The sequence below is a fragment of the Notamacropus eugenii genome, chromosome 4 (genome assembly GCF_028372415.1).
Source record: "Notamacropus eugenii isolate mMacEug1 chromosome 4, mMacEug1.pri_v2, whole genome shotgun sequence".
Taxonomy (NCBI): Eukaryota; Metazoa; Chordata; class Mammalia; order Diprotodontia; family Macropodidae; genus Notamacropus; species Notamacropus eugenii.
In genome coordinates, this window is record NC_092875.1 from 459499261 (window position 1) to 459523384 (window position 24124).

Below are 24124 nucleotides of genomic sequence, written 5' to 3' on the forward strand. Positions count from 1 at the left end.
TTGCAGTGAAATTAATTTACAGAGACTAGGACAGAGCTTGTGGACGATTGGAGCCACATGGTGCAGCATCTGCGGCATCTGACTGTAAATATACTGAAAAATGGTAACATTTAGGTAAAGTATAGTAGGGAAAATGCCAAATCTGAATACAAAAAAATTTTTTGACCAGATCATGTGAAATTACATAGTTCTTTCAAAATAATAGAAGCTGATGGGTGTGGTCACCCACACCTGTAATCCCTGCTGATGTTCTCCCACCTCTTGAGTTCTGTGCTGTTGTTGGTTAAGTTGGGGGTCCACACTAAGTTTGACATCAATATGGTGACACCTCCAGAATAAGAAATCATCAGTCTCCTAAGGAGTCAATCTGGCCCAGATGGAAAACAGAGTAGATCAAAGCTCTCAGGCAAAAAATGGGCATATGATAATCCTGCACTGTTAGCCTAAGTGAGACGGTAAGACCCAATCTTAAAAAAAAAAAATAATATCGGTAGCCTACCTAAAGAGAACCATAACTCCAGGACCTTGGCTCAAATTTAAAATATTCTACAACCTTATATCAATAACTAGAATGAATACTGCTTCCATATTTCTTATTAGATATATTTAAACAGTGATTACTAAAAACAAGAGATTGTGGAGGGAAGGGGTGAGGAGTAGAAGGTGAGGTCAGAACCTTTGTTTTTATAGAAAGGGAATGATAATACGTTCTTGAATGAAAAATAAAGGCTTATGGTTAGGGTGTCTCATTCCCTCCCTTTCTACTATCTTCATCCTGTAATAGACTATTTCTTCACTGCCTCTAATAAAGCTGTTTTTTCTCACTAAACTTTCTTTGGCAAACAAATCAGTTTATCTCAGAAACAGAAAAGAGAGTCTCTGGGTGACAGCTGATAGTCCAGCTATCCTGCCTCCCCATATCCCTACCAGACCCTGAGAAAAGAAAGCAGATCTCTGACTTTAATTTATGTAAACTTGCTATAATGCCAAATAATTTTTGCTGAAGAACAAAACTCCTGTCATCTTCCAAGAATGTTACTTTAACTATAGTGCTGTATTACCTGATCATTTCTTATCTACACGATTGCTATGAAGTATCAGAAACAAGAATCCATTAGCATTACAAAGGAAGACGTTCATTGATGCTGATTTCTAGCACTTAGAGTCTACTACTAACAGCAAGAATAGTTATAGTAGTAGTACAATAGGAGGAAGAGAGGAGAGTAGAAGGAGGAGTAAAGTAATAGAAGTAAAAGTAGAGGAGGAGGAGGAGGGGAGGAGAGAAATAGAAGTAAGAGTGGAGGAGTAGGAGCCGAGTGGTAGTAGTAGCAGCAGTAGTATTAGTAGCAGTAGTAGTAGTAGTAGTAGTGGTGGTAGTAGTAAGAGAAGAAGGAGAACAGTAGTAGTAGAGTAGTACTAGTATTAGTAGAGGAAAGTAGTAGTAGAGGAGGAGAAGGAGTAATAACTCACTTTTATACAGAGCTTTAAGTTTCAACAAGTGTTCTACTCACAAAAAACCTCAGCAGCCAATAGTACAAATGAAAGTATCTGTATTTTACCAATGAGAATATTGAGGTTCAGAGAGGTAAAGACATTTGTTGCCAATAATCACATAAAGAATAACAATGTTGACATTTGAATCCAGGTCTGTGGATGATATTTCAGTGCCTTTTCTATATTGACTTCATAACTTGATATATTATTAAGAGAAAGTACTTTTTTTAACTTTTTTGATTATAAGAAACTAGGAGCATCATGTGATCCATCAGAAAAGAAACCTAGGCTTGTGTCTGTCTACTTCCAAGTTTCCTGCAGTACTTGAACTACCAAAGTGAACGTTGGTTGGCCACAAGTACTTTCTGATAGAGCATACAGAGTAACTGCCTATGAACAGTTACTGTTGAAGGAGAAAGAAAAACCAGTTAAGGATAAAATTCTTTAATTGCCCAATATACCAAGCCTCTATAAATCTTACAACTAAACTTAGATTTTCAATTAAATTATTGAGACCTAGTCTTTCTAGCGTAGAAAGGCTTCCTGATCTACTTCTGATCTCCCTAAAGTCTCATGATTGTGCCAAGAGGAATAAGTATAAAGATTCTAGAGAAACGTGGAAAGACAGTATGAACAGATCTATGGAATAAAGAAAGCCAAACAAAGAGGACATCATAATGACGATGACAATTATAGTTACAGCTAGCATTTATACACTGCTTTAAGGTTTGCAAAGCACTTTACCAGGATAGCACAGAAGAGAAAGTGCTGCGCCTGGAGTCAGGAAGACCAAGTTCAAATCTGGCCTCAGGCACTTATTTACTGTGTGACCCTGGGCAAGTCATTTAACCTTGTTTCCCTCAGTTTCTTCATCTGTAAAATGAGCTGGAGAAGGAAATGGCAAACCACTCCAGTATCTTTGCCAAGAAAACCCCAAATGGGGTCACAAAGGTACAAACAACACTGAAATATGACTAAACAACAGATACTTTACATGTATTATCTCATTTTATCCTCACCACAAATTTGGGAGGCAGGTGTTATTATGGTCTGTGGTGCTTTTTTACTAGGTGGGGCAGTGGATAGAATGCTGGAGCTGGAGTCTGAAGGACTGCCTCAAAAAGTCACTTAACCTCTATGTGCCTCACCAGAGAACATAATTTAGACTAATTGAAATGACCAATTAATTATTTTTCCAAAGGCTAAAGATGAAGTGCATTTCTCTCCTGCTGGTAAAGAGGTGGTGGGCTATGAGTATGAAATGTCTCACTGTGTATGTTCTCCAGACAATTAATTGGTTTTCTTAACTATTTTTCTTTGTTATAAAGAATTCTTTTTTTACGACATTGGGAAATTCACTGGGAACTTAGGATGTTGGGGAATTGGGCAGACAAATTTAAAAAACAGTTTCAATGAAACTTTTTTGAAAAAAGAAAATTTTATGATTATTTTAGAGTGAGATTATTGTTGTTTGTTCTTCCTTTGCTAAGAGGACCAATGACATCATAAAGTGTTATCTTGACTTGCGAGTGAATTAAGTGACACAGAGCTGCAGAGTCATCAGCCTCCAGAGTCATCACAATCCAGTGGCAATCCAGGATACAGTGGGAGACCTTGGCCTTCTTAAGCTAAGATCTTTTCCAGGTCTCAGTTTGCCTGAGGCAAAGCCAATTTAATGATTATAGACTAGGTAAGAATTGAGACAAAAGATGTCCTAGTTTGCCATCACAGAAGAATGAAGGGGAAATACTGACACTGAGACCTGCTGAAATCATCAGTTATCAAGAGGGAAAATGACTACAAGATCTGGCTGAGAGATGGAAAACTACTGGTAGATTGTGACTGAGCTTTTGGGGAGACCTGATTTATACAAGAACGTGATGAGGGCTCCTGGAACTTGCAGGTCTCTGCTTATCATGGCATTCATTATGTGGAATGGGCTTTCCTTATAACTAAGAAAAATAGTTAAGCAAAACCAACAAACAGTCTGAAAATTCATCTGATGAAAATCGTTAGCATGATTCTGCCATCCAACTTACCCAGATGGGCTTAAAAACGGCACTGTTGGAAAAACCTGGAAAGACTTACATGAACTGATGCTGAGGAAAGTGCGCAGAACCAGGAGAACATTTTATACAGTAACAGCAACACTATGTGATGATAAACTATGATGGTCTTAGCTCTTCTCAGCAGTACAAAAACCCAAGACAATTCCAAAAGATTCATGATGGAAAATGCTATCCACATCCAGAGAAAGAACTGTGGAGTCTGAATGCAAATTGAAGCATACCACTTTCATTTTTGTGGTTCTGTTTGGTTCTTTTCTTTCTTGTGGTTTTTCCCCTGTGTTCTGATTCTTCTTTCACAACATGACTAATGTGGAAATATGTTTAGTATGATCATATATATGTATATGTATGATATGTATATGTATATATACACATATATACATATACATATATATGTACCTATATGAGATTCCTTGATGTCGTGGAGAAAAGGAAGGGAAAGGAGGGAGGGAGAAAAATTTAGAACTCCAAGAAAAGTAAATGCTGAAAATTATCTTTCTACACAATTGGGGAAAAAAATACTATTAAGTGGGGTGTGGTCAGAGAAGGGAGAGATGGAATGGCCCTGTTGATACCTTTGCTGCCTGGTAAACTCTGTCAATGGAAGAAGAAGTGTAGGAACAAAATGTATGATACTCTGAGACTCTCAAGTAGGCAGCAGCCCACAGCTCTATCTTAACTGGCATTCAAAAAGGAAACCATCTATGGTTGAACAATCTAGAAAGAAAACAAAGAACTGGAAACATTTTAAAATGACTATTTTCTTTATTTCACTCTGTTTGGGACAGAAATGGAAAAAAAAAAGTCTGACTACTAACAGAATATGTGGCAGTTCTTGATAAAATTGCCAAAGGGGGAAAAGTCTTCCTTCAGCATACTGAGCAGTTAAGTTAAATGTTTCCTACACTCCCCGCAAAAATGCACCCAAGTAATCCAAACACAGAGACAACTAAGGTTTAACATTTTCTATCTTCTGCTTTTTCCTACTGGAAATAAAAGTACAATTAAGGATAGACTCATGATAATGTGGTCCACATGGTTTCTAACAGTGGTGCCCCTGGGATAGCTATTGATAAAACTGTGGCATCATTTCCATGATGACTACTTTTTTCTGGTGAAGGAGTGGGAGAGAGTGTTAAAAGCTTTGGAGGTAAACATTTATGCTGAGCAAAAGCAGTCTGTTTCAAGGAGTACATTTTCATTCTTTCCAATATATTTTAAAATAAACTTTTTTTATATTTAAGGCTGGTGTGTAATGGTGTTTACCTTTGGAAATTTTGGGATCTCGATATTTTCTCTGTAATTAAAAAAATAACAACAAACCCTTCATTGTGATGAGCAAAAATTGTCAGGAAGAAAATTGACCAAAGGATGACTTTTGTAACTAAAAAAAATCAGCAAACTAAATAATTCTATGAAAGTTAAATGATCAAAAATACATTTAGCTATCAAAGATATTCTATCAAAGTTCCAAACTCTCAGAAAAGTGGTTCTTTCCTTAGAATGCCAGTGGTAATAGCCAAAGCAAAATATGCATATGTTTTTAGAAACTACTAGGATTTATGTTAACTTTTCTAAGTGTCAAACAGGAGCAGTACAAGAAGTGGCCCACATCTGGCAACTTGTCTCACTTGACATCATCCCCTTGAGTTGGAAACACATCTACAAAAAGGACTTAGTTCTGTGCTGCTAAACAATATAAAAGAATCCACCGAAGACATAAAGGAACATTAACATGAGATAACAAGAATTTGCTGCTTTGTATTGCAAAGCATTTACATCTATTTTATGCTGTTGTTTTAATCTGAATGACACGGTAATGTCTTACAGATTAAAAAAAATGAGAAGTAAGAGAAGTTGAGACCTTATTAATAAGTCAGAGGCAAAAAGAGAATGTGAATTAGAAGGAAATGACTTGAGGTAAGGTTGAAAAAGACTCAGTAACTACTGAGTTGTCCTGTTATTTGCCTTTACTATCATAATGGTTAAAACCAGGGGTGAGAACCTGTGGCCAGGAGGTCATATGTGGTCTTCTAGGTCCTTGGGTGCGACCTTTTGACTGAGTCCACGTTTTATAGAACAAATCCTTTTCTTAAAGGGATTTATTTTGTGAAGCTTGGATTCAGTCAAAGGGCCACACTTGAAGCCCCAGAGGGTCACATATGGCCTCAAGGTCTCAGGTTCCATGGTTAAAATGGTCATATATAAAGTAAACACTGACAATAATTGCCCACATGTTTCTGAAGTATGGAAAGCAGACTTCCATTTCTGCTTATGACAGGATAGAGGAGATGAAAAACTGTTTCGTGAAGCGTTGGACAAGAGTCAAGGTGAATGGTTCAACACCGAGTTCTTCCACTGACATTACAAATGTCCCTTAAACTCTCTGTATTTCAGATTCTTTCTATGTAAAGTGGAGACAATAATAACTGGCCTCCCCAGAAGAAAGTGGTTCCTCTAAGAGACCACCCAGGTTCTGCTCCCTATGTCAGCCATTTAACACAAAAACCCTCAGTGTTCCTTCTGGGACTCCCTTGACTGTCCTTCAAGCCAGTGTCAGGGAGACATTGGCCAGCTACTTCCTCATCCCAGTAGCAGGAGGAGATGGGATTGGCATCATTCTGTACTGCCTCCAATCCCTGAGAATGCCAACCAAGCCAAGTGCTGGGCAGCTCCATCTCAGCTACTCGTGGCTCACTAAGGTTTCCCCTTTTTTCAGGATCATGTGGCCTCAATTGTTTTGCACCATTAGCCTTCATGTGACCCTTTCTCTCCTCTAGTCCCTACAGAATTTCATACCCACAATGGCGCATGGGAAATGAACTCTGTTTCTGGAAGTTGTATTTCTGTTCTGTAGAAGATACATTCAGGTCCTTGGTCGATGTTGCCCTGGTTAACCCTGCTATTATTTCCCTCCTTCTTGCCCTCTGGCCCTCCATGTTGTTCTTTTAGAACAGTTGCGTGTAGTTCATTCTTAGGTCTAATTTCTAACTTGTCTTGTTGCTGACATGATACTGCTTCTATATTTCAAATATGCTCTGGAAAAGTATATTGTGTTGAAAGAAAAAAAATCAAAAGTTTGTATCTCTTTTATCTGGTACAAAAGAATAATAATAATTGGCCTCTACCTACCTAAAAGTAATATTGTAAGAATAAATGAAATGAAATATGTAAAAATTCTTTGAGTGCTTGTGAAGAAATCAAATACTGGAGGCTGTGATAGCTACTACATATGTGACAAGCTAGATAAGCTTGCTTCCAGGCATGTTCTAGAGAAATATTTTTCAGTTGTATCAGTTGTGTCTGACTCTTTATGACCCCATTTGAAGTTTTCTTGGCAAGGACGCTGGAGTCCTTTGCTATTTACTTCTAATTTTACAGATGAGGAACTGAGGCAAAAAGGGTTAAGTGACTTGCCTAGGGTCACAGAGCTAGAAAGAGTCTGAGGCCAGATTTGAACTCATGAAGATGAGTCTTAGTGACTCCAAACCCAGTGCTTTATCCACTGTGCACCTGGTTGCCCAGAGCAGAGAGTTCGTCACTATATTAGTCCAAAAATAGGATTATTCAGTGTCCACATGTGAAATTGCATTAGGCAAAACACTGTGTATGCTCAAATGATGGGGTTCCCATTAGGCAACTCCCTCCTCCCACTTAACAGTATTACTGGGTAATATTTCCCTTTCAAAAGTCATCAAGTATTATATCATGATACCAAATAGGTGAGAAGAACTTCTTGCTAAGATATTTTAAAGAAAAAGATAGTAATTAACTTTTTAGGATCATTTTAGTTAAGTCAGGAGGATACAAAGTACCGGGTAATAATCAGACCTGGGATTTTATAAGTTTTTAAACTCTTATTTCTTAAATTCTTTAATCTCTTCTATTTAAGCTTTCTATTTTGTAAATAATGTTGGATTTTAAGATATAACATTTTGGTTAGAGATACCAGCTGGAGAGTATAGTAGCTAGAGTGCTGGTCCTGGAATTGAAAAAACTGAGTTCAAACCTGTCTTTGGACACTTCCTTAATGTGTGACCCTATCAATTCATTTAAGTTCTATCTGCCTCAATTTTCCCATCTGTAAATTATGAATTATTAATAGCATCTACTATCCATAGTTGTAATGAAGATAAAAATGATATAATACTTATTAAGCACTTTGCATATCTTAAAGTGTTAGATAAATGCTAACTATGCTCAAATAATCTCTGCAGTCAATTATGTTAATGTATATTTCATTAAAAGGGGTCAGGGAATAATTATGTATGTAATGCCTACTGTGTGTCAGGCACTGTGCTAAGTTACACTAGTTTTACAAATATTATTTCATTAAATAGGGCTTTTATTAGATCTGTCGTAAAATAAATGACTGACATTTAAAATTCATTGACTTTGGAAGAGGCAAATATCTTCTTTAGATAAGGATCACAAAAGAGTTCAAACTGAAGCATTTTTAAATAGATCAAGAGGCAAATTTTAAAGCAATTATTCATTCAGAAATAAAAAGAGAGAGTTAAAGCCACCTGACAGAACAAAAACTAGGTAAGTCAAGTGTGGTTAGGTTAGTCCATAAGCATTCATTTTTAACTTAGCTAATTTAGCTTAGTGGAACTCTTTGAAGACATTATTACCTGATAACAAGTTAAGGCAATTCATTGTGGACATTGCAGAAGTTGTTTGTTAAAGTTTACAATACAGTATTAGCCAAGTTTCCCCGTAGGAGATTAACGACCTAGTTAAAGAACAACAGGTGAAAAGAAAAAGTGACAGAAAAGGAAAACGCTTTAAGAAAGAAAAGCCCAAGGTTGGCATTTTCTCATTTTAATATTAATTACAAGGGCAAGCCTGTAACTAATTTTATTCATGAGTGCTCTTTGGTAAAATGCCCGATGTGATTTCCACCCCTCCCAGGAAAATAATTGGAAAGTTCCTTGAAAGTAGAACAATAACAGGTATGTGGTCTCTAAGCAATTTCAGTGACACTGTCAATGATAAAACTAGAATTTGTCAATGATAATTTAATTAAAGGACCAAAAATGAGGAAGAAACATTCAAAAAACAGAAGATCCATTTAGACAACGTGACCAGATGCTAGCAGCTTAATACATAAAAACATAATTCAATTAATATGGAAATGAAGCAGTTATTTATAGCAAATCACTCAGTATGCTTATCAGAAATGTAATTTAAAGATTTCTTTGGAAGAATTTACTGAAATTATGAATCCCTAACACAGCTGCACATAGAGATAAACCAGGTTGTAACAGGAATGAATACTGCAGATATGCCATGGGTAATATGAAAGATACTCATTATACTTTCCTCAGGAAAGCAGTACTGCTGCCTTACCTCCCAGAAAGGATGTCAGAGTAATTATCCTACATTAATAAATATGGCAAAAAAAATCCAAAATATATTAGGAATGCTGCAAAGAACACAATGAAGTTAACTCATTGTCATAGAAAGCATCTACTACTTTTTCCAGCAAAAGACTAACTATTAAGGAGAGACAGAGACAGAGATACAGAGAGGGAGAGAGAAAGAGAGAGACAGAGACAGAGACAGAGGAAGGAAGGAAGGAAGGAAGGAAGGAAGGAAGGAAGGAAGGAAGGAAGGAAGGAAGGAAGGAAGGAAGGAAGGAAGGAAGGAAGGAAGGAAGGAAAAGAAAGAAAGGAGTACTGTTTGATACAAAGACAGACACACATATGGAATAAGTTACAAGGAATAGTAGCTGTAGAAACAGCTACAAATGAGTTCACTGACACCTAGGTCGTCTAAAGGAAGGAAACTGGAGGAGGAGACAATAGTAGTTAAAAAACAGAATAGTGGGACTGAGATCAGTCAAAAAAAAAATGGGGGGGGGGGAGGACAATCTGTTGACCTTTTCCTGCTCCAAAATGTTCAAAGTTAAAGGATACCTCTTAATGCACTTTTATTTTTCACAAAGGAAGAATTAAGTGTCTGTCAACTTTAACTTTTCTGGATAAAATGGGAGGGTTTATTTGAGGGACTTTGTTTTTGTATGCATTCCATTTGATGTTTCAGGGGATAGCTTGGAGAACAAATAGCTTGGAGAAGATAACAAAGGTTCTGTCTTCTACCAGAGTTCACTTTTTGCTTCTCTACCTGTTCTAGACTCATCCCCATTTAAAGAAATTTTCAAAAATTGTTTTCTTCACAGTATTTTTTTCCTTAATTAATAAAGATAATTAAGAACAGAACTTTACTAAACTTCTGCTTGCAAAGGTTAATTAGACAGAACTCAAACCAAATGTTTCAAGTTAATCCATTTATCCTGTCTCCCCTGCCCCTTATCTCATCTTCTTATCTGACATGAAAAGAATTTCCAACAATGCATGAAACTGAGAATTATGCTTTCAGCCAGTCTTCTTGAGTAGAAAGAGCATGTGCATGTATATAGATAGATAGATAGACAGACAGATAGATAGATAGATAGATAGATAGATAGATAGATAGATAGATAGATATACACATATACATACATATATCTGTACACACGTAGATACTATATGTTTTATGTATGGACATGCATATGAATATATTGTTGAATATATACTTGAGTGAATTGTAAGTGTATATGTCTATATGTGTATGTACAGAGAGAGATTCTCCCTCTATTCCTTATAAATGATGAAGTTCTGCTGATGCTTCTGTTGGCAAATCACATGGTACTGATTAAAGTCCTGGAACATTTCACAGCTTCTGAAATAAGATCTATAAGCACTCTAAAGGGTTGAACCTAATTACACATGCAGGAAAAACCAAGTAGATGAAGACTATCTTTTCCCAGGTTATAAAATGAAGTTGGATGCACAATTTATAGAGTTTATTCATATATATGTGTATATATATATACACACATATACATAATATACACATATCCATATATCCATATATATGTGTGTATACAGATACATATCTATGTGTGTATATGTGTGTGGTGTATGTGTGCATGTGTGTGTACATGTATGTGTATTAGAGAGAGAGAGATCACGGATGAGAGCCCTCTCAGAAAAATTACAGGTAAACATTACAGTAGGCTAGGGGAAGGGGTGTGGGAGGAGGAAGCAGGCTTCAATAAATGAGCAATAATGAATTGCCTATGAGAGTGGGCAGAGATGATATGAGACATGTATGACTGGAATGTAAGGTGGGTCAATCATGCAGTAAGAGTGAGGCATGACAAATGAATAGCTCCACTACTGAAATCAACCATGACATGGTTAAAAGAACAAGAGCAAAGTCTCCATTGCACTGGTGAGATCTATTCAAGGTAGCTTTGTGGCACAGTGGATGGAACCCTAGACTTACAACAAGGAAGACTATGTTCAAATCCTGCCTTGGACGTTAATTAGCTGCGTGACTTTGGGCAAGTCAGTTAATCTATCCGCCTCAGTTTCTCACCTGTAAAATGGGAATGATGATCATTGTTGTTGTGGGAGCAAATGTGATAATATTTGTAAGGCACTGTGCAAACCTTAAAGCAACATCTATAAATGTAATACATTATTATCATTAATAATGAAAACGAGTTGCCTAAAATGAGAGGCCAGGACTGAGATGTGATCTGTAACACTACAGGTATAGTTTCGAGATTGTGAGTTCATTAACATAGTCCTTCCTGTGTAGAAACCTCCAAAATACACATACACACACAAGGATACAATCACTTAAAATATAGTTTTTTCCTACATTCAGCTATTCCTCATGAATCCCAACAATTTGCCTACCTGACAGCAAAAGTTTTTATTCTCCTCTGTTTTTGTCAAAATATATTTCTACAGTTTTACCCTCTCATAATTCCATCTTTGTCCTGGGGTGGGTCCCCCAACAAGAACAAAACTCAGAGAATTCAGGAGAGTGGAGACTTTACTTTGGCCCAATAATTTATGCACAGAATGAATGGGGACAGCTATAGGGATTGCTAGGCTACCACTCTCCTTAGATGAGCATTTCTCTCCCGCATCAGCCATAGCAAGAGACCTAAGAAAGCCACTTCTCCCCATCCTAGCCCAAGACCTGTCCTGCTTATGGCATAATCATAGGCTACCAATTGCTCTTTAGAGTTTATATCTAACTATTTGCAAACTAGGCAGCTAGGTGGTACAGTGGATAGAACTTTGGACCAGTAGCCAGGAAGACCTGAGTTTAAACACAGTCTCAAACACTTAGTAGCTGTATGAACCTGGGCAAGTCACTTAATCTCTGCTTGTCTCAAATTACAAAATTGCTGTGAAGGTGGAATGAATTAATATTTGAAAACATGAAGCACAATGTCTGAAACAAAGCAGGTGCTTAATAAAGGCTTGTTTACTTCCTTCCTTGAACCAATGCACCAGAATACCTGAAGTTCATATGCTTAGATCCATCCCCCTCTTCAACAAATATCATCCCTATCCAAAGATAACACAATTCAATAATAATTTTCCAACACTTGAAAAATTTCTAGTAACAGTCAGTCAACAAGATTAACATAGTATATACTATTTGACAAGGTCCTATTTTCTGTGAACCAATAAAAAGAATAGTTTCTACTTTTGAGGGACTTTCAAATTAATAACAAAACCAGAATAAACATAATAATATATCATGATTGATTATGATTAACAAAGCATACAAATTAACTATACATATCACTGACCAGAGAGAATTAAATATACGTATGTACCAATGGAACTGCTGAAGTCGTGTCATTTAGCATTAAGGATAAATAGCCTTGGAGTCAGAAGAAACTAGGTTTAGTCTTGCCTCCAAATTTTACTAGTTTTATAACCTTGGGCAAGTCCTTTAAAGCCTCTGAGGATCAGTTTCCACATCTGTAAAATATGGTGATTATTTTTAATGTCTCTTCCAGTTTGAATTCAGTTGGAACCTCTGATTTGACCAAAATCTTTTCATTTTATAAATCTGTATTACCAATTTCACAGTGTTTTAAGAATTAAAATTGGTTTAAAAAAAAGAATTAAAATTTGTTTGTAACTGTACTGGTTTCCTAAACATATAGGTTGAAGTTCCTTTCATGGGCAGACGTCACTTTAAGATCTGGAAATGGTCATATTTCCCTAAATTCATGGAATTCACGTAGGTGGCACCATTATATCAGGTCAATAATTTAAACACAGGAAGTTAGAATAAAAAATTTAAGAAGTCCAAGTAATTCATAAGAATGACCTCAAAATCAAGTTGATATTTGGCCTTTGTTTCTTTTTTTAAAACCAGGAATTTTATTTTTTACCATTCTGACTGCCTTATCAAATCATAAACTTCTAAAAGCATTTACTGGCAGTAAGCCATTAAGTTTGCCCCTGATTTATTTTGTGAAAGTTAATTCAGTTAGTGTGGCCAGGGCATGCTAAGGGTAAGACATTCACTTGTTTAAGAAGAAATACAACATAGAGGGCAAATAAGAAAAATTAATTGAAAAGTAAAATGGCCCAACAAATATATTTTGATGGATAGAAATTCATACTATCATAAATCAGCTATTTTTTGAATGGGAGAAAAAAATATCTCTTGCCTAGACAAAACTGAACCTTCCTTGTTATGTTAAGCCTGTTATGCCAAGCCTGAAAGTAGGTGTCTGTTTAAAATGTTTCAGGAGAAAAGGAGAAAACATTCCCTTCTCATACACATATTTTTTTTTGTCATTTTTACTTCGATACTTAAAAAGAAAAGGTGAACCATCTCAAAGTCAGACCTATGGCAAGTCTTGCAAATATTTGTAAAAGTATACAGTGAACTACTATACTATTCCTGAATTTGGGGCTTGTTTTCCATTTGACTGGGAATCTGATTTGATACATTTTGCTTTTAAAAAGAACAGAATAGGGAGGTGATTAGAAAACCAGAATGATAATAGCAGTAGTGGTAGTGGTGATGGTGATGGTGGTGGTAGTGTGTGTGTGTGTGTGTGGGTGTGTGTGTGTGTAGGTTGTAGTAAGTCAGTTTTAGGGTCCTATTCTTAATGTTCTCCAATAACTTCAATAAGTCTGTGTGACCTTGCTCAAGTATTTTGATTTTTCTCTGGTCTGGTTTTTTCATATGTAACAAGAGAAAAACTTTCAGCACCAATTTCACAGCTGTGGAACTTCAAGACTTAATGAGTAGAATGTAAGCTTCTTTGAGGGCAAGGAGTCTCTGGGTTTTATCTTTGTGTGTCCCCACAGGTTAGTATAGCACCCAGCCCGTAGTGGCTGCTTAATAGATGCCTATTGAATTAGCTTTTCTATCAGTGTCTTACCAGTGTGCTGCCATCTGTCCAACGGAAGTCATGCTCAAACATCTTATCGTTGAGTCCTATCCACTGATAATCATGGCCCACACCTAAGGGACAGGAAACAGCACAGATATAGATAGATGGATAGATTTTTAACTAACTTTACCATATATGGAAGAAAATTTATCAAAAGAAAATTATTTTTGGAATGAATCACATTTCCTCTTCTCTGACTGGAACTATTTTAAGGGCTCATAAAAAGCACTCATGGGCTACCATCCAATAGTCCTGGTTATCTTTCTTCATCAGTCCCATATTCTTTAAAGTGGTCAGCTAACTTACAAACTCATTGTGGAACTCTAAAATGTCAGGCAGTGGCAGTTAGTTGAGAGAAATCATTTCAGCAGTTGACTGACATTAAATAAGTATTTTCTCTCAGTTACAATAGAAATTTTCCAGTGATATTTTTAGTTACCATAAACAGGCCAGACAAAACAGCAAAAAAATTCAGGGCCCCAAAGCTATATTGCAGATTCCATGCCAACCTGGCCTGAGGAAGTAACACATTTATTCTTACTTCAAATCAGTAAATGGACACCTAGAACAGACATTATTCTGCCCATCCAAAATGTAACTATCAGACTTTTAACAAAGACCTTCTAGTCATCTGGAAGAAGAATAAGATAGATTCTGTGTCATGATGCAAGATCTGTCTGTACAGCTTGTAAAATATAATTAGAGAATTTCCGGCTACGAGCTGGAACGGGCCTTGTAGACCATCAACTCCAACTTCTTTATTTTACACATGAGGAAATTAATGACCAGAGAGACCAATTAATTTGTCCAAAGTCTCACATGTCAAAAATAGCAGAGCCTGGTTTGAAATCCAGGTTCCTTGACTCCAAATCCAGGACTTTTTCCACTGTATCTTGCCATAAGATTTCTGAGTGATGTCAGATATCTCTGGGAAGTTAAGGAGAACGTGGAATCATGTTGCAATCAAAACTTTCACCCACAATCCACCTAAAAATCATTCTTTTTCTCTTTTAATGAATTGACCTGATGTTCATTTCATTTTCACAACTTTAAATTTGAGGGTCATGAAACATGTCTAAAACATAATTTCATGCCCTTCAAGCTCCAAGTATTTGTTTGATTAATGCAGAGAACACTCTCCCTGGTTTAAAGGTGTTAATAATTAATTCAGGATGGTATGGTATAGAGGTTCTTAACCTTTTTTTTTTCACAGCCTGGACCTGTTGGCAGTCTGGAAAAGTCCAGTGACCCCTTATTAGATTTTTGGTTTTAAATAAATAATATAAAATACATATTACAAAGGAAACCAGTGATATAAAAATATAGCTATCCAAATTTCTTAAAAAGTTAAAAAATATTAATAAAAAATAAGATTAAGAACCCCTGAAATAGAAAATAAAAGCAAGATGTTTGTTTTTCCCCTTTCAGCTGGGTCTTAATTAGTAGAATAAATAAAATAATAAACACATGGTAAATGGAAAAATTAAAGACATTTAAAAGGAATGTCATCAGTGAGCATGTAGTACTATATTTTAATCTATATTGAATTAAGGTGCTCCCTCTAAGGATCTAGCTGGTACATACGATTGACAAATAGTTGTTCTTCATGGGACAGGATACTGGTCAGATGGGCACCCTGCAACCGACACTCCCTTTCAGCAGCATCCCATGTTCGACGGTGGGCAAAATATTTGTAACACTGACCTTGGAATTTGTGCCAGCCATAATCACATGTCTCTGTGTCTGGGGAAAAACAGAACAAAGCAGGGGATTATAAATCTCATCTCAGACATTCTCCAACTGGATTCACATACTGTGACTCTCACAGCAAAGGTATCTCTTGAGGATTCAAGCTGTGTCTACAAAGTGTCACTGAATCAAAGAGATTGGAAAGGCTCAGTTACCATCCTCATGTACAGTGCTGAATATCCAGATGATTTGGGGGAAAGATACTACTGAATTGAGAGCACTTCTGATTGATGGAGGCATTCAATGCCTTCATGCGCATCTCGAAACACAGACACACACACACACACAGCAAATCTCCAAATTGGAGAAGTGTCAGATTGGAGCTACTTTTCCCCAAATAAATTATGAGTTCTAATTCATTTATGTGAGAGAATAACAGGCAATGTTTGTAATGTCAGAAACAACTTGTATTTGAGCTCCAACTCTGATACATAATGACTGAATGATCCTGGGTAAACCCCTTAATTTCTCAGCATCCCAAACAGGTAATCCTCTAGGCCTTCAAGTTGGAGAGCATCTGCCAAGTAGCCTTGATGGGGGAAATTTCCTTACAGGGAGTTCTAGGTACCAATGAAATCAAAGGGCCAGTCTCCAGCCCTCCACCATAAAAAAAGAACTCTAGCTCAATGGGGAAACACTAGCCAATGGGTATCCTGTCCTTCAAGAATGACCATTGCTTTATCTGTTGTAATCCTCCATGCAGAGGCTCGTTATGCCTGATAATAGGCATGAACTTGAGAGCATGCACAGGTAAACTATAATTGTTTCCTGTCTGCTTACTCCATGGTGAAGAAAGCCTTTCTGATAGAATTATTTTTCTCCCTGGTTGCATTCAAGTGAGAAAGGTGAACTTCTGTGAGTCTGCAGATGGGGAGAGAGGCATCAGGCTGTTAAGTTTCAGGCAAGAAGATTCCTTGACCATCACATGCTATGAGTTCATGGTGCTGCCATTGTTTCAGTCTCTGCCATTCTTCCATGATCTCAAGTGAAAAAGTGTTGGAGGGAGCTGCAACCTTCTAAGCTTTGAGAGGTCAGAAGAGCTAACTGCCATAGGGCTAAGTATCAGAGTCCCTACCAGAGTCTGCTTGAGGCTAAGCCTAGTACACCAGTGCACCTCTGACGAATGCTTGACTCACCCCATAATAAATCAACCTGTTGACTGAAATACCATGCTCTTCAGCAAAGGGATGATGTGTCCAGGAGGTAAGCTGAATGTGGAAGTGAGCTTGGGGGGAAATGCAAATTCGGGAAGTGTAAATACTTTCTCCCCAGGGATCCAGAAGACAGGGAGTGGGTCCCCAGTTTGGAAGATGTTTTTGTACTTTGGCTCTTGCTCTATCTTTTCAGTAAATATCTTTTTGTAAAAGCTAATTGATGTTGGGGTGATCTCATTAGAAAGACAACAGGGAGATTTGAATACTGATGAGGAGATGTTGCTAGCCAGCCTTTTATGCAAGTAGGAGTTAGGAAAAAGACCTTAATATAAATCATTCAAAGAAAAAAACAAACAAACCAGATAGTTATGCCAGTATTAGTTACTCATACAAATACCTCAAGGGTCTAATTAAACCCTCCTTTTTAAAGTAACCTTGCATGAGATCATTGTTCCAAAGAGAAAAACTCTTCTCTTGAGTAAGAAGAGTCTGAAACATTGATGTAGCATTTTGTCCTTCTTTCTAAACTAGAGGATGTAAAAAAGATGGATTTTTTCAAGATACTTCTAAATCTTCATTCACTGAGACCAATAAGAAGAGAGTCATTGTCTTGCCACAGGTGAAATTACCAGTTTTTATGCCAATCAATCTAGAAACTTTGTCATACAAAATACATTAAAGTTTAATAAGCAAATGTAGCCTCCAAGGAAAGGGGGAGAGTGATGGAGAGAATGAAATGACAAATAGAGCTAAATGCCTACCCTTCAGGCATTTCTGAAAGCTTGGGGAAGAAATTAATTCGATGAAATCAGATCAACATGTTTAATAGCCCAGAATAAAAACTACTTTTAATTTCTTTAGTTGGGTCAAAGCTAAACTTAAATTTGTCCACAGTGGCAAAATCATGGGGGATATTAAGACAACACATGATTCTACTAATTCAGCTGAATATTTAGATTTTACCCAAATTCTTGACATTTAATGCAGTCTAAGAATGACATTTTCTAAGTTGAGTCACTGAGAACTGAAAATTTTTAATTGAATAAATAAACGAATAAAAATTAATAATGATAATAAGAGAACTCTGCAAGAATATTTTATGGCTGATTTGAAAAAAATAGGCATCAAGAAGATGATCAGATCACTACTATGAAAAATGATAACATGGGCCAATATGAACAAGAACCCTCGATGCTGGGATGAGAAGACATAGATGAATATTAATCTTTAATGTAAAATTAAAAAAGGAAGAAATTTCCCTTTTATTGATAATTCTAGTGGAGTTTTACTACTTTCTTGAGTGAAAAATCCAGTTCACATGCGAGTCAAGACATCACCCCATGATGTCATTGATCCCGTTCAAAAAATGGACAACGAACAACAAAAATTAAGAAAAACATGTTAATTAAGTTTCAAAAATAATCAAACAGGTTAATCACAGAATTAGAAAGAACCTTCAGGGTTATCTTTTCCAACCCTTTTGCTATATAAACGAGACAACCAAAGTCCATCAAGGTTATTTATGCCAGACATCATATCAACTTTTTAGTGGCAAAAATGGGTTTGAATCTCCGATTCCAGATTCCCAGTTCAGTGCTCTTTTCATGACCGTGTGAAAGCATGCATTTTAATGGATTTCACTTTTCATTTTAGTGATTCATACGCTAATCATGGAGCAGATGTAGCTTATCTTTGTAGGCTGCCTTTTTTTTTCAGTTTAGTCTATCATGTTACTATTTGGTTACAGGGACTAACTATTCTGAGGACTGTGTGGTAGACATTTTGGCTTTTATTACAACTCTTGCTTGGAGACCACCAAGTCTCACAGAAAATGAGTCAAAAAATGACAAGCAGATTTAGTATGGAAACAATAGACAGTGTGTAAGAATGTAGCAGGAATTTGGCAGCTCTAATCCTTTAACTGCCCACTAGGGAAGTATATGTGGAAGCTCTCAGAAGAAAAAAAAAGTCTTACATGTGTGGGGGGAAGGTTAGGTGGGAGGAGAATAAGTTTTAGAAATTTGGATTCAATCACATAAAGCACAGATCCAAGCCAGTAGCATATAAATTAACATTCTGCTTTAACCTTAGGATTATGATTTTGTAGAAAATAGGAGCTCGTTTTTTAAAACAGAAGATTAATACTTGTTGTCACCCTTCCTACCTCTTCCACAAATAACCCCAAATGTGTTTTTTTCTAATTTGATTTTCTTTTAACTATTATTGTTCAGTTGTTTCAGTTGTATTGAACTCCTCATGATGCAATTGGCAAAGTGGTTTGCCATTTCCTTCTCCAGTTCATCTTACAGTGAGGAACTGAGGCAAACAGGGTTAAGTGACTTGCCTAAGGTCACACAACTAGTAAGTGTCTGAGGTCAGATTTGAACTCAGGAAGTTGAGACACACTATACGTTGTACCATGACCATGTACCATTGTTTTTTCTTTTACTGATCATATTATTTTGCATCATCAGGAGACTCTTTCACAAAAAAACAAACATCTTAAATTTAATGTCTTACAGCAGTGGTATTAAATTAAACTCAAATGAAAGGCCACTGAGCTATACATAAGCATCCCTAATGACTGCATATTAACTTGGAAAAGAACATATTCACATTAGTTATTCTATTACACTTTTATTTTGTTACATATTTTCCAGTTATATTTTAATCTGGTTCCAGGGTATTGCAGGAATGTTCGACACCTCTAGATTCCAGGACTCAATTAACAACCCCCATCCCCATGATCTTAGATTGCTTCTAAATAATGCCAATGGAAATTATAACTCTAAATGCAACTAACAATAGAACTAAAAGAAGAATGAAGGTCCTATTCAATAAAACAAGATGTTATATCCAGTTTTTCTTTGGCACACTGTCTAAATATTACATTTGTCTATATTCGGTGATTTAACATAGTTGCCCAGTCTTATTTGAATGCTTGCAGTAGGTACCATGACTGTAATCATTTTGAAAAATTAGTACTGACTGCAACCTTCACCCTAAACTCAGAGTTCCAATTTGACATGAAGTAAGCAAAAAATGCCGTTCATTCTTTTTATTAACCAAGGGAGAATTGAAATCTGTATGATTTGACTGAAAGGAAGCTCCTCTGGTTGTGGATTCCTCATAGCCTGCTGGAAATATGGACAAGTTTTTTTTACTCTAAACCCAATCTATAAGGCTTTAAAGATGCCTTGATTTATTATTATATTGGGCCTCATATTTGGGGAGAAGTATGGATTTCATAGAATCAGCTCCTGCTCATGACAAAAACGGCAGATACAGCTCTCTAGAAGTGTTTCCCCTAAGTACCAGGGAACGGTAGACTTGACTTCTTCAGTATCTTTACATGATGTATACTTTGTTTCCATTAGAATCTCTAAGGAGCAGAATTAAAGAAAGGAGATAATTGTATTGTCTCTAGAACGTAAAGGAAGTACTCACTACTCAGAAGTCAAATGTATCTTGCACTTTGACTCCAGATAATTCTCCAAGAGAATACATTTGAAGGTGAAATTGTCTCTTTTCTATGTATTCTGAGAAACTATTGAAGTCTATGAGGTTCTCCCTTCTTTGCTGTTGTCATGACACCCATGTGCCCTTCCATTGCTGAGCTCCCCAGAACTGAGTAGAGACTGATGGCAACAATGGCTGTCAGCCAAAGAAATAGAGATATAGTCATCTCAAAGAGAGTGAAGGAGAGGAGAAGAAAAGAGAGGACAATGGAGAGAGAGAGAGAGAGAGAGAGAGAGAGAGAGAGAGAGAGAGAGAGAGAGAGAGAATTTTAAATTGAACACTATTTAGGGCAAACCTGTGGCCTTGAGGTCATGTGTGACCCTCTAGGTCCTCCAGTGCAGCCCTTTGACTGAATCCAAACTTCACAGAACAAATCATCTTATTAAAAGGATTTGTTCTGTAAAACTTGGATTCAGTCAAAAGGCCATACTCAAGGACCTAGAAGGTGTCATGTATCTTCAACGCCACAGGTTTGCCACCCCTCATGGAAGGGATTGGCAACTCTGATTCCTATAGCCAGTGCCAGATATTTGGACAGAACTATCCATAGCATAGAGAAGAACAATTCATCAAACCATTATAGTTTGATAGACATATCCCTTAGGAATATCTAATTCCATTTTATTTAATTCTGTATTCACCAAATAACCTTCAGATCTATCTATAATTTTGTCTCTTCAACAGATTTATTTAATGATATGGAAAGTTCTGTATATAATTTCCTCCCACATATGTCTCCCATTACAAATGGAAAAGTGAAAGAGTTGGTATTCTAATTTTTAATTTAATCTTTGTTGAGTTTGGCTAATCTAAATGGATGCCTTATGCTCTGAACACCCCTGGGTGATCTGATAAAATTAAATTTCTGAAAATGCAAGCATCACTAACAATACTTTCAACCTATGGCACAGACACCCCATGAAGTCCAGACTGAGAATTCAGCATGAATGTCTTCATTATGGAAGCTATATGGACTCTAGCAAAGTGTGTGGTTTTATGTGCTTGTGAGACAGAGAGAGACAGAGAGAGAGAGAGAGAGAGAGAGAGAGAGAGAGAGAGAGAGAGAGAGAGAGAGAGAGAGAGAGAGAGAGAGAGAGAAAGAGAGAGAGAGAGAGAGAGAGAATGAGAGAGAGATCACCTAAGAGAACCTTTAAAAGCTCTGCTTATATGCCCTGAAGTTTTGCATGCATACATGTAAATTAGGTTACCTATGCTCCTTTCATTTCTTATTTCTCATATTTCATACTCTTCGATCCACGTAAACATACATAGATTCCTCTTCCCTTTAAAACCTTCCACGTATTCTTTCTCAGTAGAATTCTTCCTCAGTAGACTACTTCCTTGTCTCTTTAGTATATGCCTTGTACCTTCGAACCTCACACATGATGGTCTTTCTACCCAGAAGTGGGTGTTCTTTCTGCACCTGTTGAATATCTAACCATCGCTCAAAGCCTTACTCCAAAGTCACCACCATTGAGAATTCTTTGCTGATTCTCTCCATTAAGTAAGAATCTTTCACCCTTTTGGCCTCTTAAAATATTTTACATGCTTGGCTAACACATTTCTTTCGTATGTTGTTGTTTTTCAGTGTCATTTTTCAGTTGCATTTGACTCTTCGTGATCTCTTCTGGGGTTTTCTTGGCAAAGATACTGGAGTGCCTTGCCATTTCCTTCTCCAACTCATTTTACAGATAAGGAAACTAAGGCAAACAGAGTTAAGTGACTCGTACAGCATCACAGAGCTGAGGCTTGATTCAGATTCAGGAAGATGAGTCTTCACCTAGCTGCTCTTCTCATGTATAGTCTAATGGAGTCAGGTGACCTGGGTTTAATTTCTGCCTCTGATACTTCCAAACTATATCAACTTGGACAAGTCATGTAACCTCCTAATGCCTCCAACACCTTCCTAGAACTTTTCAACTAAACCATAACTAGGTTACAATACGCCTCACTACACAGATGAAATCACAAATCTTTCTAATATTTATACTTTGTAACTAACTTATCTGCATTGTGTGCTTTCTCCCCTTATTAGACTATATGCTCCATGAGGACAAGGGTCAGTGTCTCATCCACTTTTTGTATTGCATACAATAGCTGAGCCCAGTACTCTTTCCACAGCAGACACTTAAAATCAGCTGTGGAACTGAACTGAATAAGATTTGCTGGATCATCACCATCATCATTTGGGATAAATAAAAGCTAGAATCCTGATGGTGATGTGATTTGAATTCCTCACCCCTTGGTAATCCTCAACGAATGACATCTTTCCCTAATTCTTTATCTCAAGACGAAGGTCCTGTATTGGCCAGGATTATGTTTATGGTTTACTTTTCTAGAATGAATAGTACATGCCATGCAAGGAAACAAAACAAGATGGACTCATCCCAGAAGTACATGCTTTGCTGTTGGGCTGCCCCTTAACTGTGTTGAAGTCAAGGCTGATGCTGGGAAAGAAAGAATCTTGCCAGATAGCTTTGTCTGAATCTCTAATACATTTTCATTTTGTCTGGAATGGAAATTTGGCAGGCCATGCTTTTCTCAGGTCCCAAAGCACTCTGTTACTTTACGTGGAGGAAATTTAATTCCAAAGCTGAGTGTGCAGAGAATGTAATCTGTTTCTGATTGATGAATGAAAACATGTTGCCATTAACCACCTAACATGCACTCTCAGGTTGGCCATAAAATGAAAATAATAGTATGTCAGGTGCTAAAGCCATTCTGAACTCAGAATTTTCTGAAAGGAAACACAGACTTTTTTCTGTGTGTAAAATATCATTGTGAGGGCATTCTGGGTGTTTTTATGCTGCACCTCAAGCCACGCTAATGATAACATTGTGGCTGGTTTTGCTTTGGAAATTGTAACTGAAAAACAACCCATCTTTTAGCCTTCCTCGCTTGTGAAAACAAAACAAAAATACAATAAGCCCAGTTGTCTCAAGTGCCCAAACCAGACTCTGATACTAAGGTAGCTTTTACTTAAAATAATATAACTGTAGCTCTAATACTATTTTCTTAGCTGGTTATCTTTCAATACACCTCAATGTATTGTAGGTGTCTCAGTTCCTGTCTACAAGTTAAGGAATGATAAAGAGGCCAAATAGTATTTAGGGGGTTCTGAAAATCAATCACTCTATTTCCTCAGCATGTTATCTCTTTCATTTCCAAGTATGGTGCTCTCGTGACAGGGTAGGGAAGGTGATGTTTCATAAGCTGCTATTAAGGAACCAGGTGGTATATTGGGTGAGGTTGCTACATGTTGAGTTAGGAAGATTTGAGTTCATATCTCGCCCCAGACATTTGTTAGCTGGATGACTCTACATGAGTTACTTAGCTTTTTCATCCCTGGTTTCTTTATTTGGAAAATGGAGAAAATCGTAGCAACTCAAAGGATTATTGCATCAAATGAGGTAACATGTACTGCCCTTTACAAACCTTTAAGTGCCATATAAGTGCTAGCCACTTATTATTATTTTAGTCAGTATATATAGTCTTTACTTCATCATCAATCAATGGCTATTTATTATGCATGTACTATGTGACAAGCCCTGTGAAATTTAGGGGTTTGTTTTGTGTTGTGTTGTTTTCAATAGCGAAGCTAGAATATAGCAAGTCATTGTTCTGGGCAGCTGAAAATGATCCATAACTCAGCCAGTTAGAGCAGAGCTGGGGCTAAACAGCTGGGCAGGAGCAGGTGTCCACAGTTTATGGGCCCCAAGGGGCATGCCTGTCATTACACTTCTATAGTTAGATGAAAGCAAAGAGAGGTCCACACAAGGTCTCAGGGAAAGAAGAAAGGAAATTCAGTCTAGGAAGAACATGGGGAAACCAGGTTCACAGAATGAGATCAAACAGGATAAGGA

The 24124-nt window shown here is 37.0% G+C and overlaps 1 protein-coding gene across 5 annotated transcripts in view; it reads right to left on the reverse strand.

The window, feature by feature from the left end:
* VCAN (versican) overlaps positions 1–24124 on the reverse strand; it is a 134177-nt gene that overhangs the window by 18957 nt on the left and 91096 nt on the right. For all 5 annotated transcript variants that reach the window (XM_072606215.1, XM_072606212.1, XM_072606217.1 and 2 more), the window contains 2 exons: positions 15424–15582; positions 13828–13910 (listed from right to left, as the gene is read on the reverse strand). In XM_072606215.1, the coding sequence (XP_072462316.1) occupies positions 13828–13910; positions 15424–15582 (242 nt within the window). The remainder of the gene's footprint in view (positions 1–13827; positions 13911–15423; positions 15583–24124) is intronic.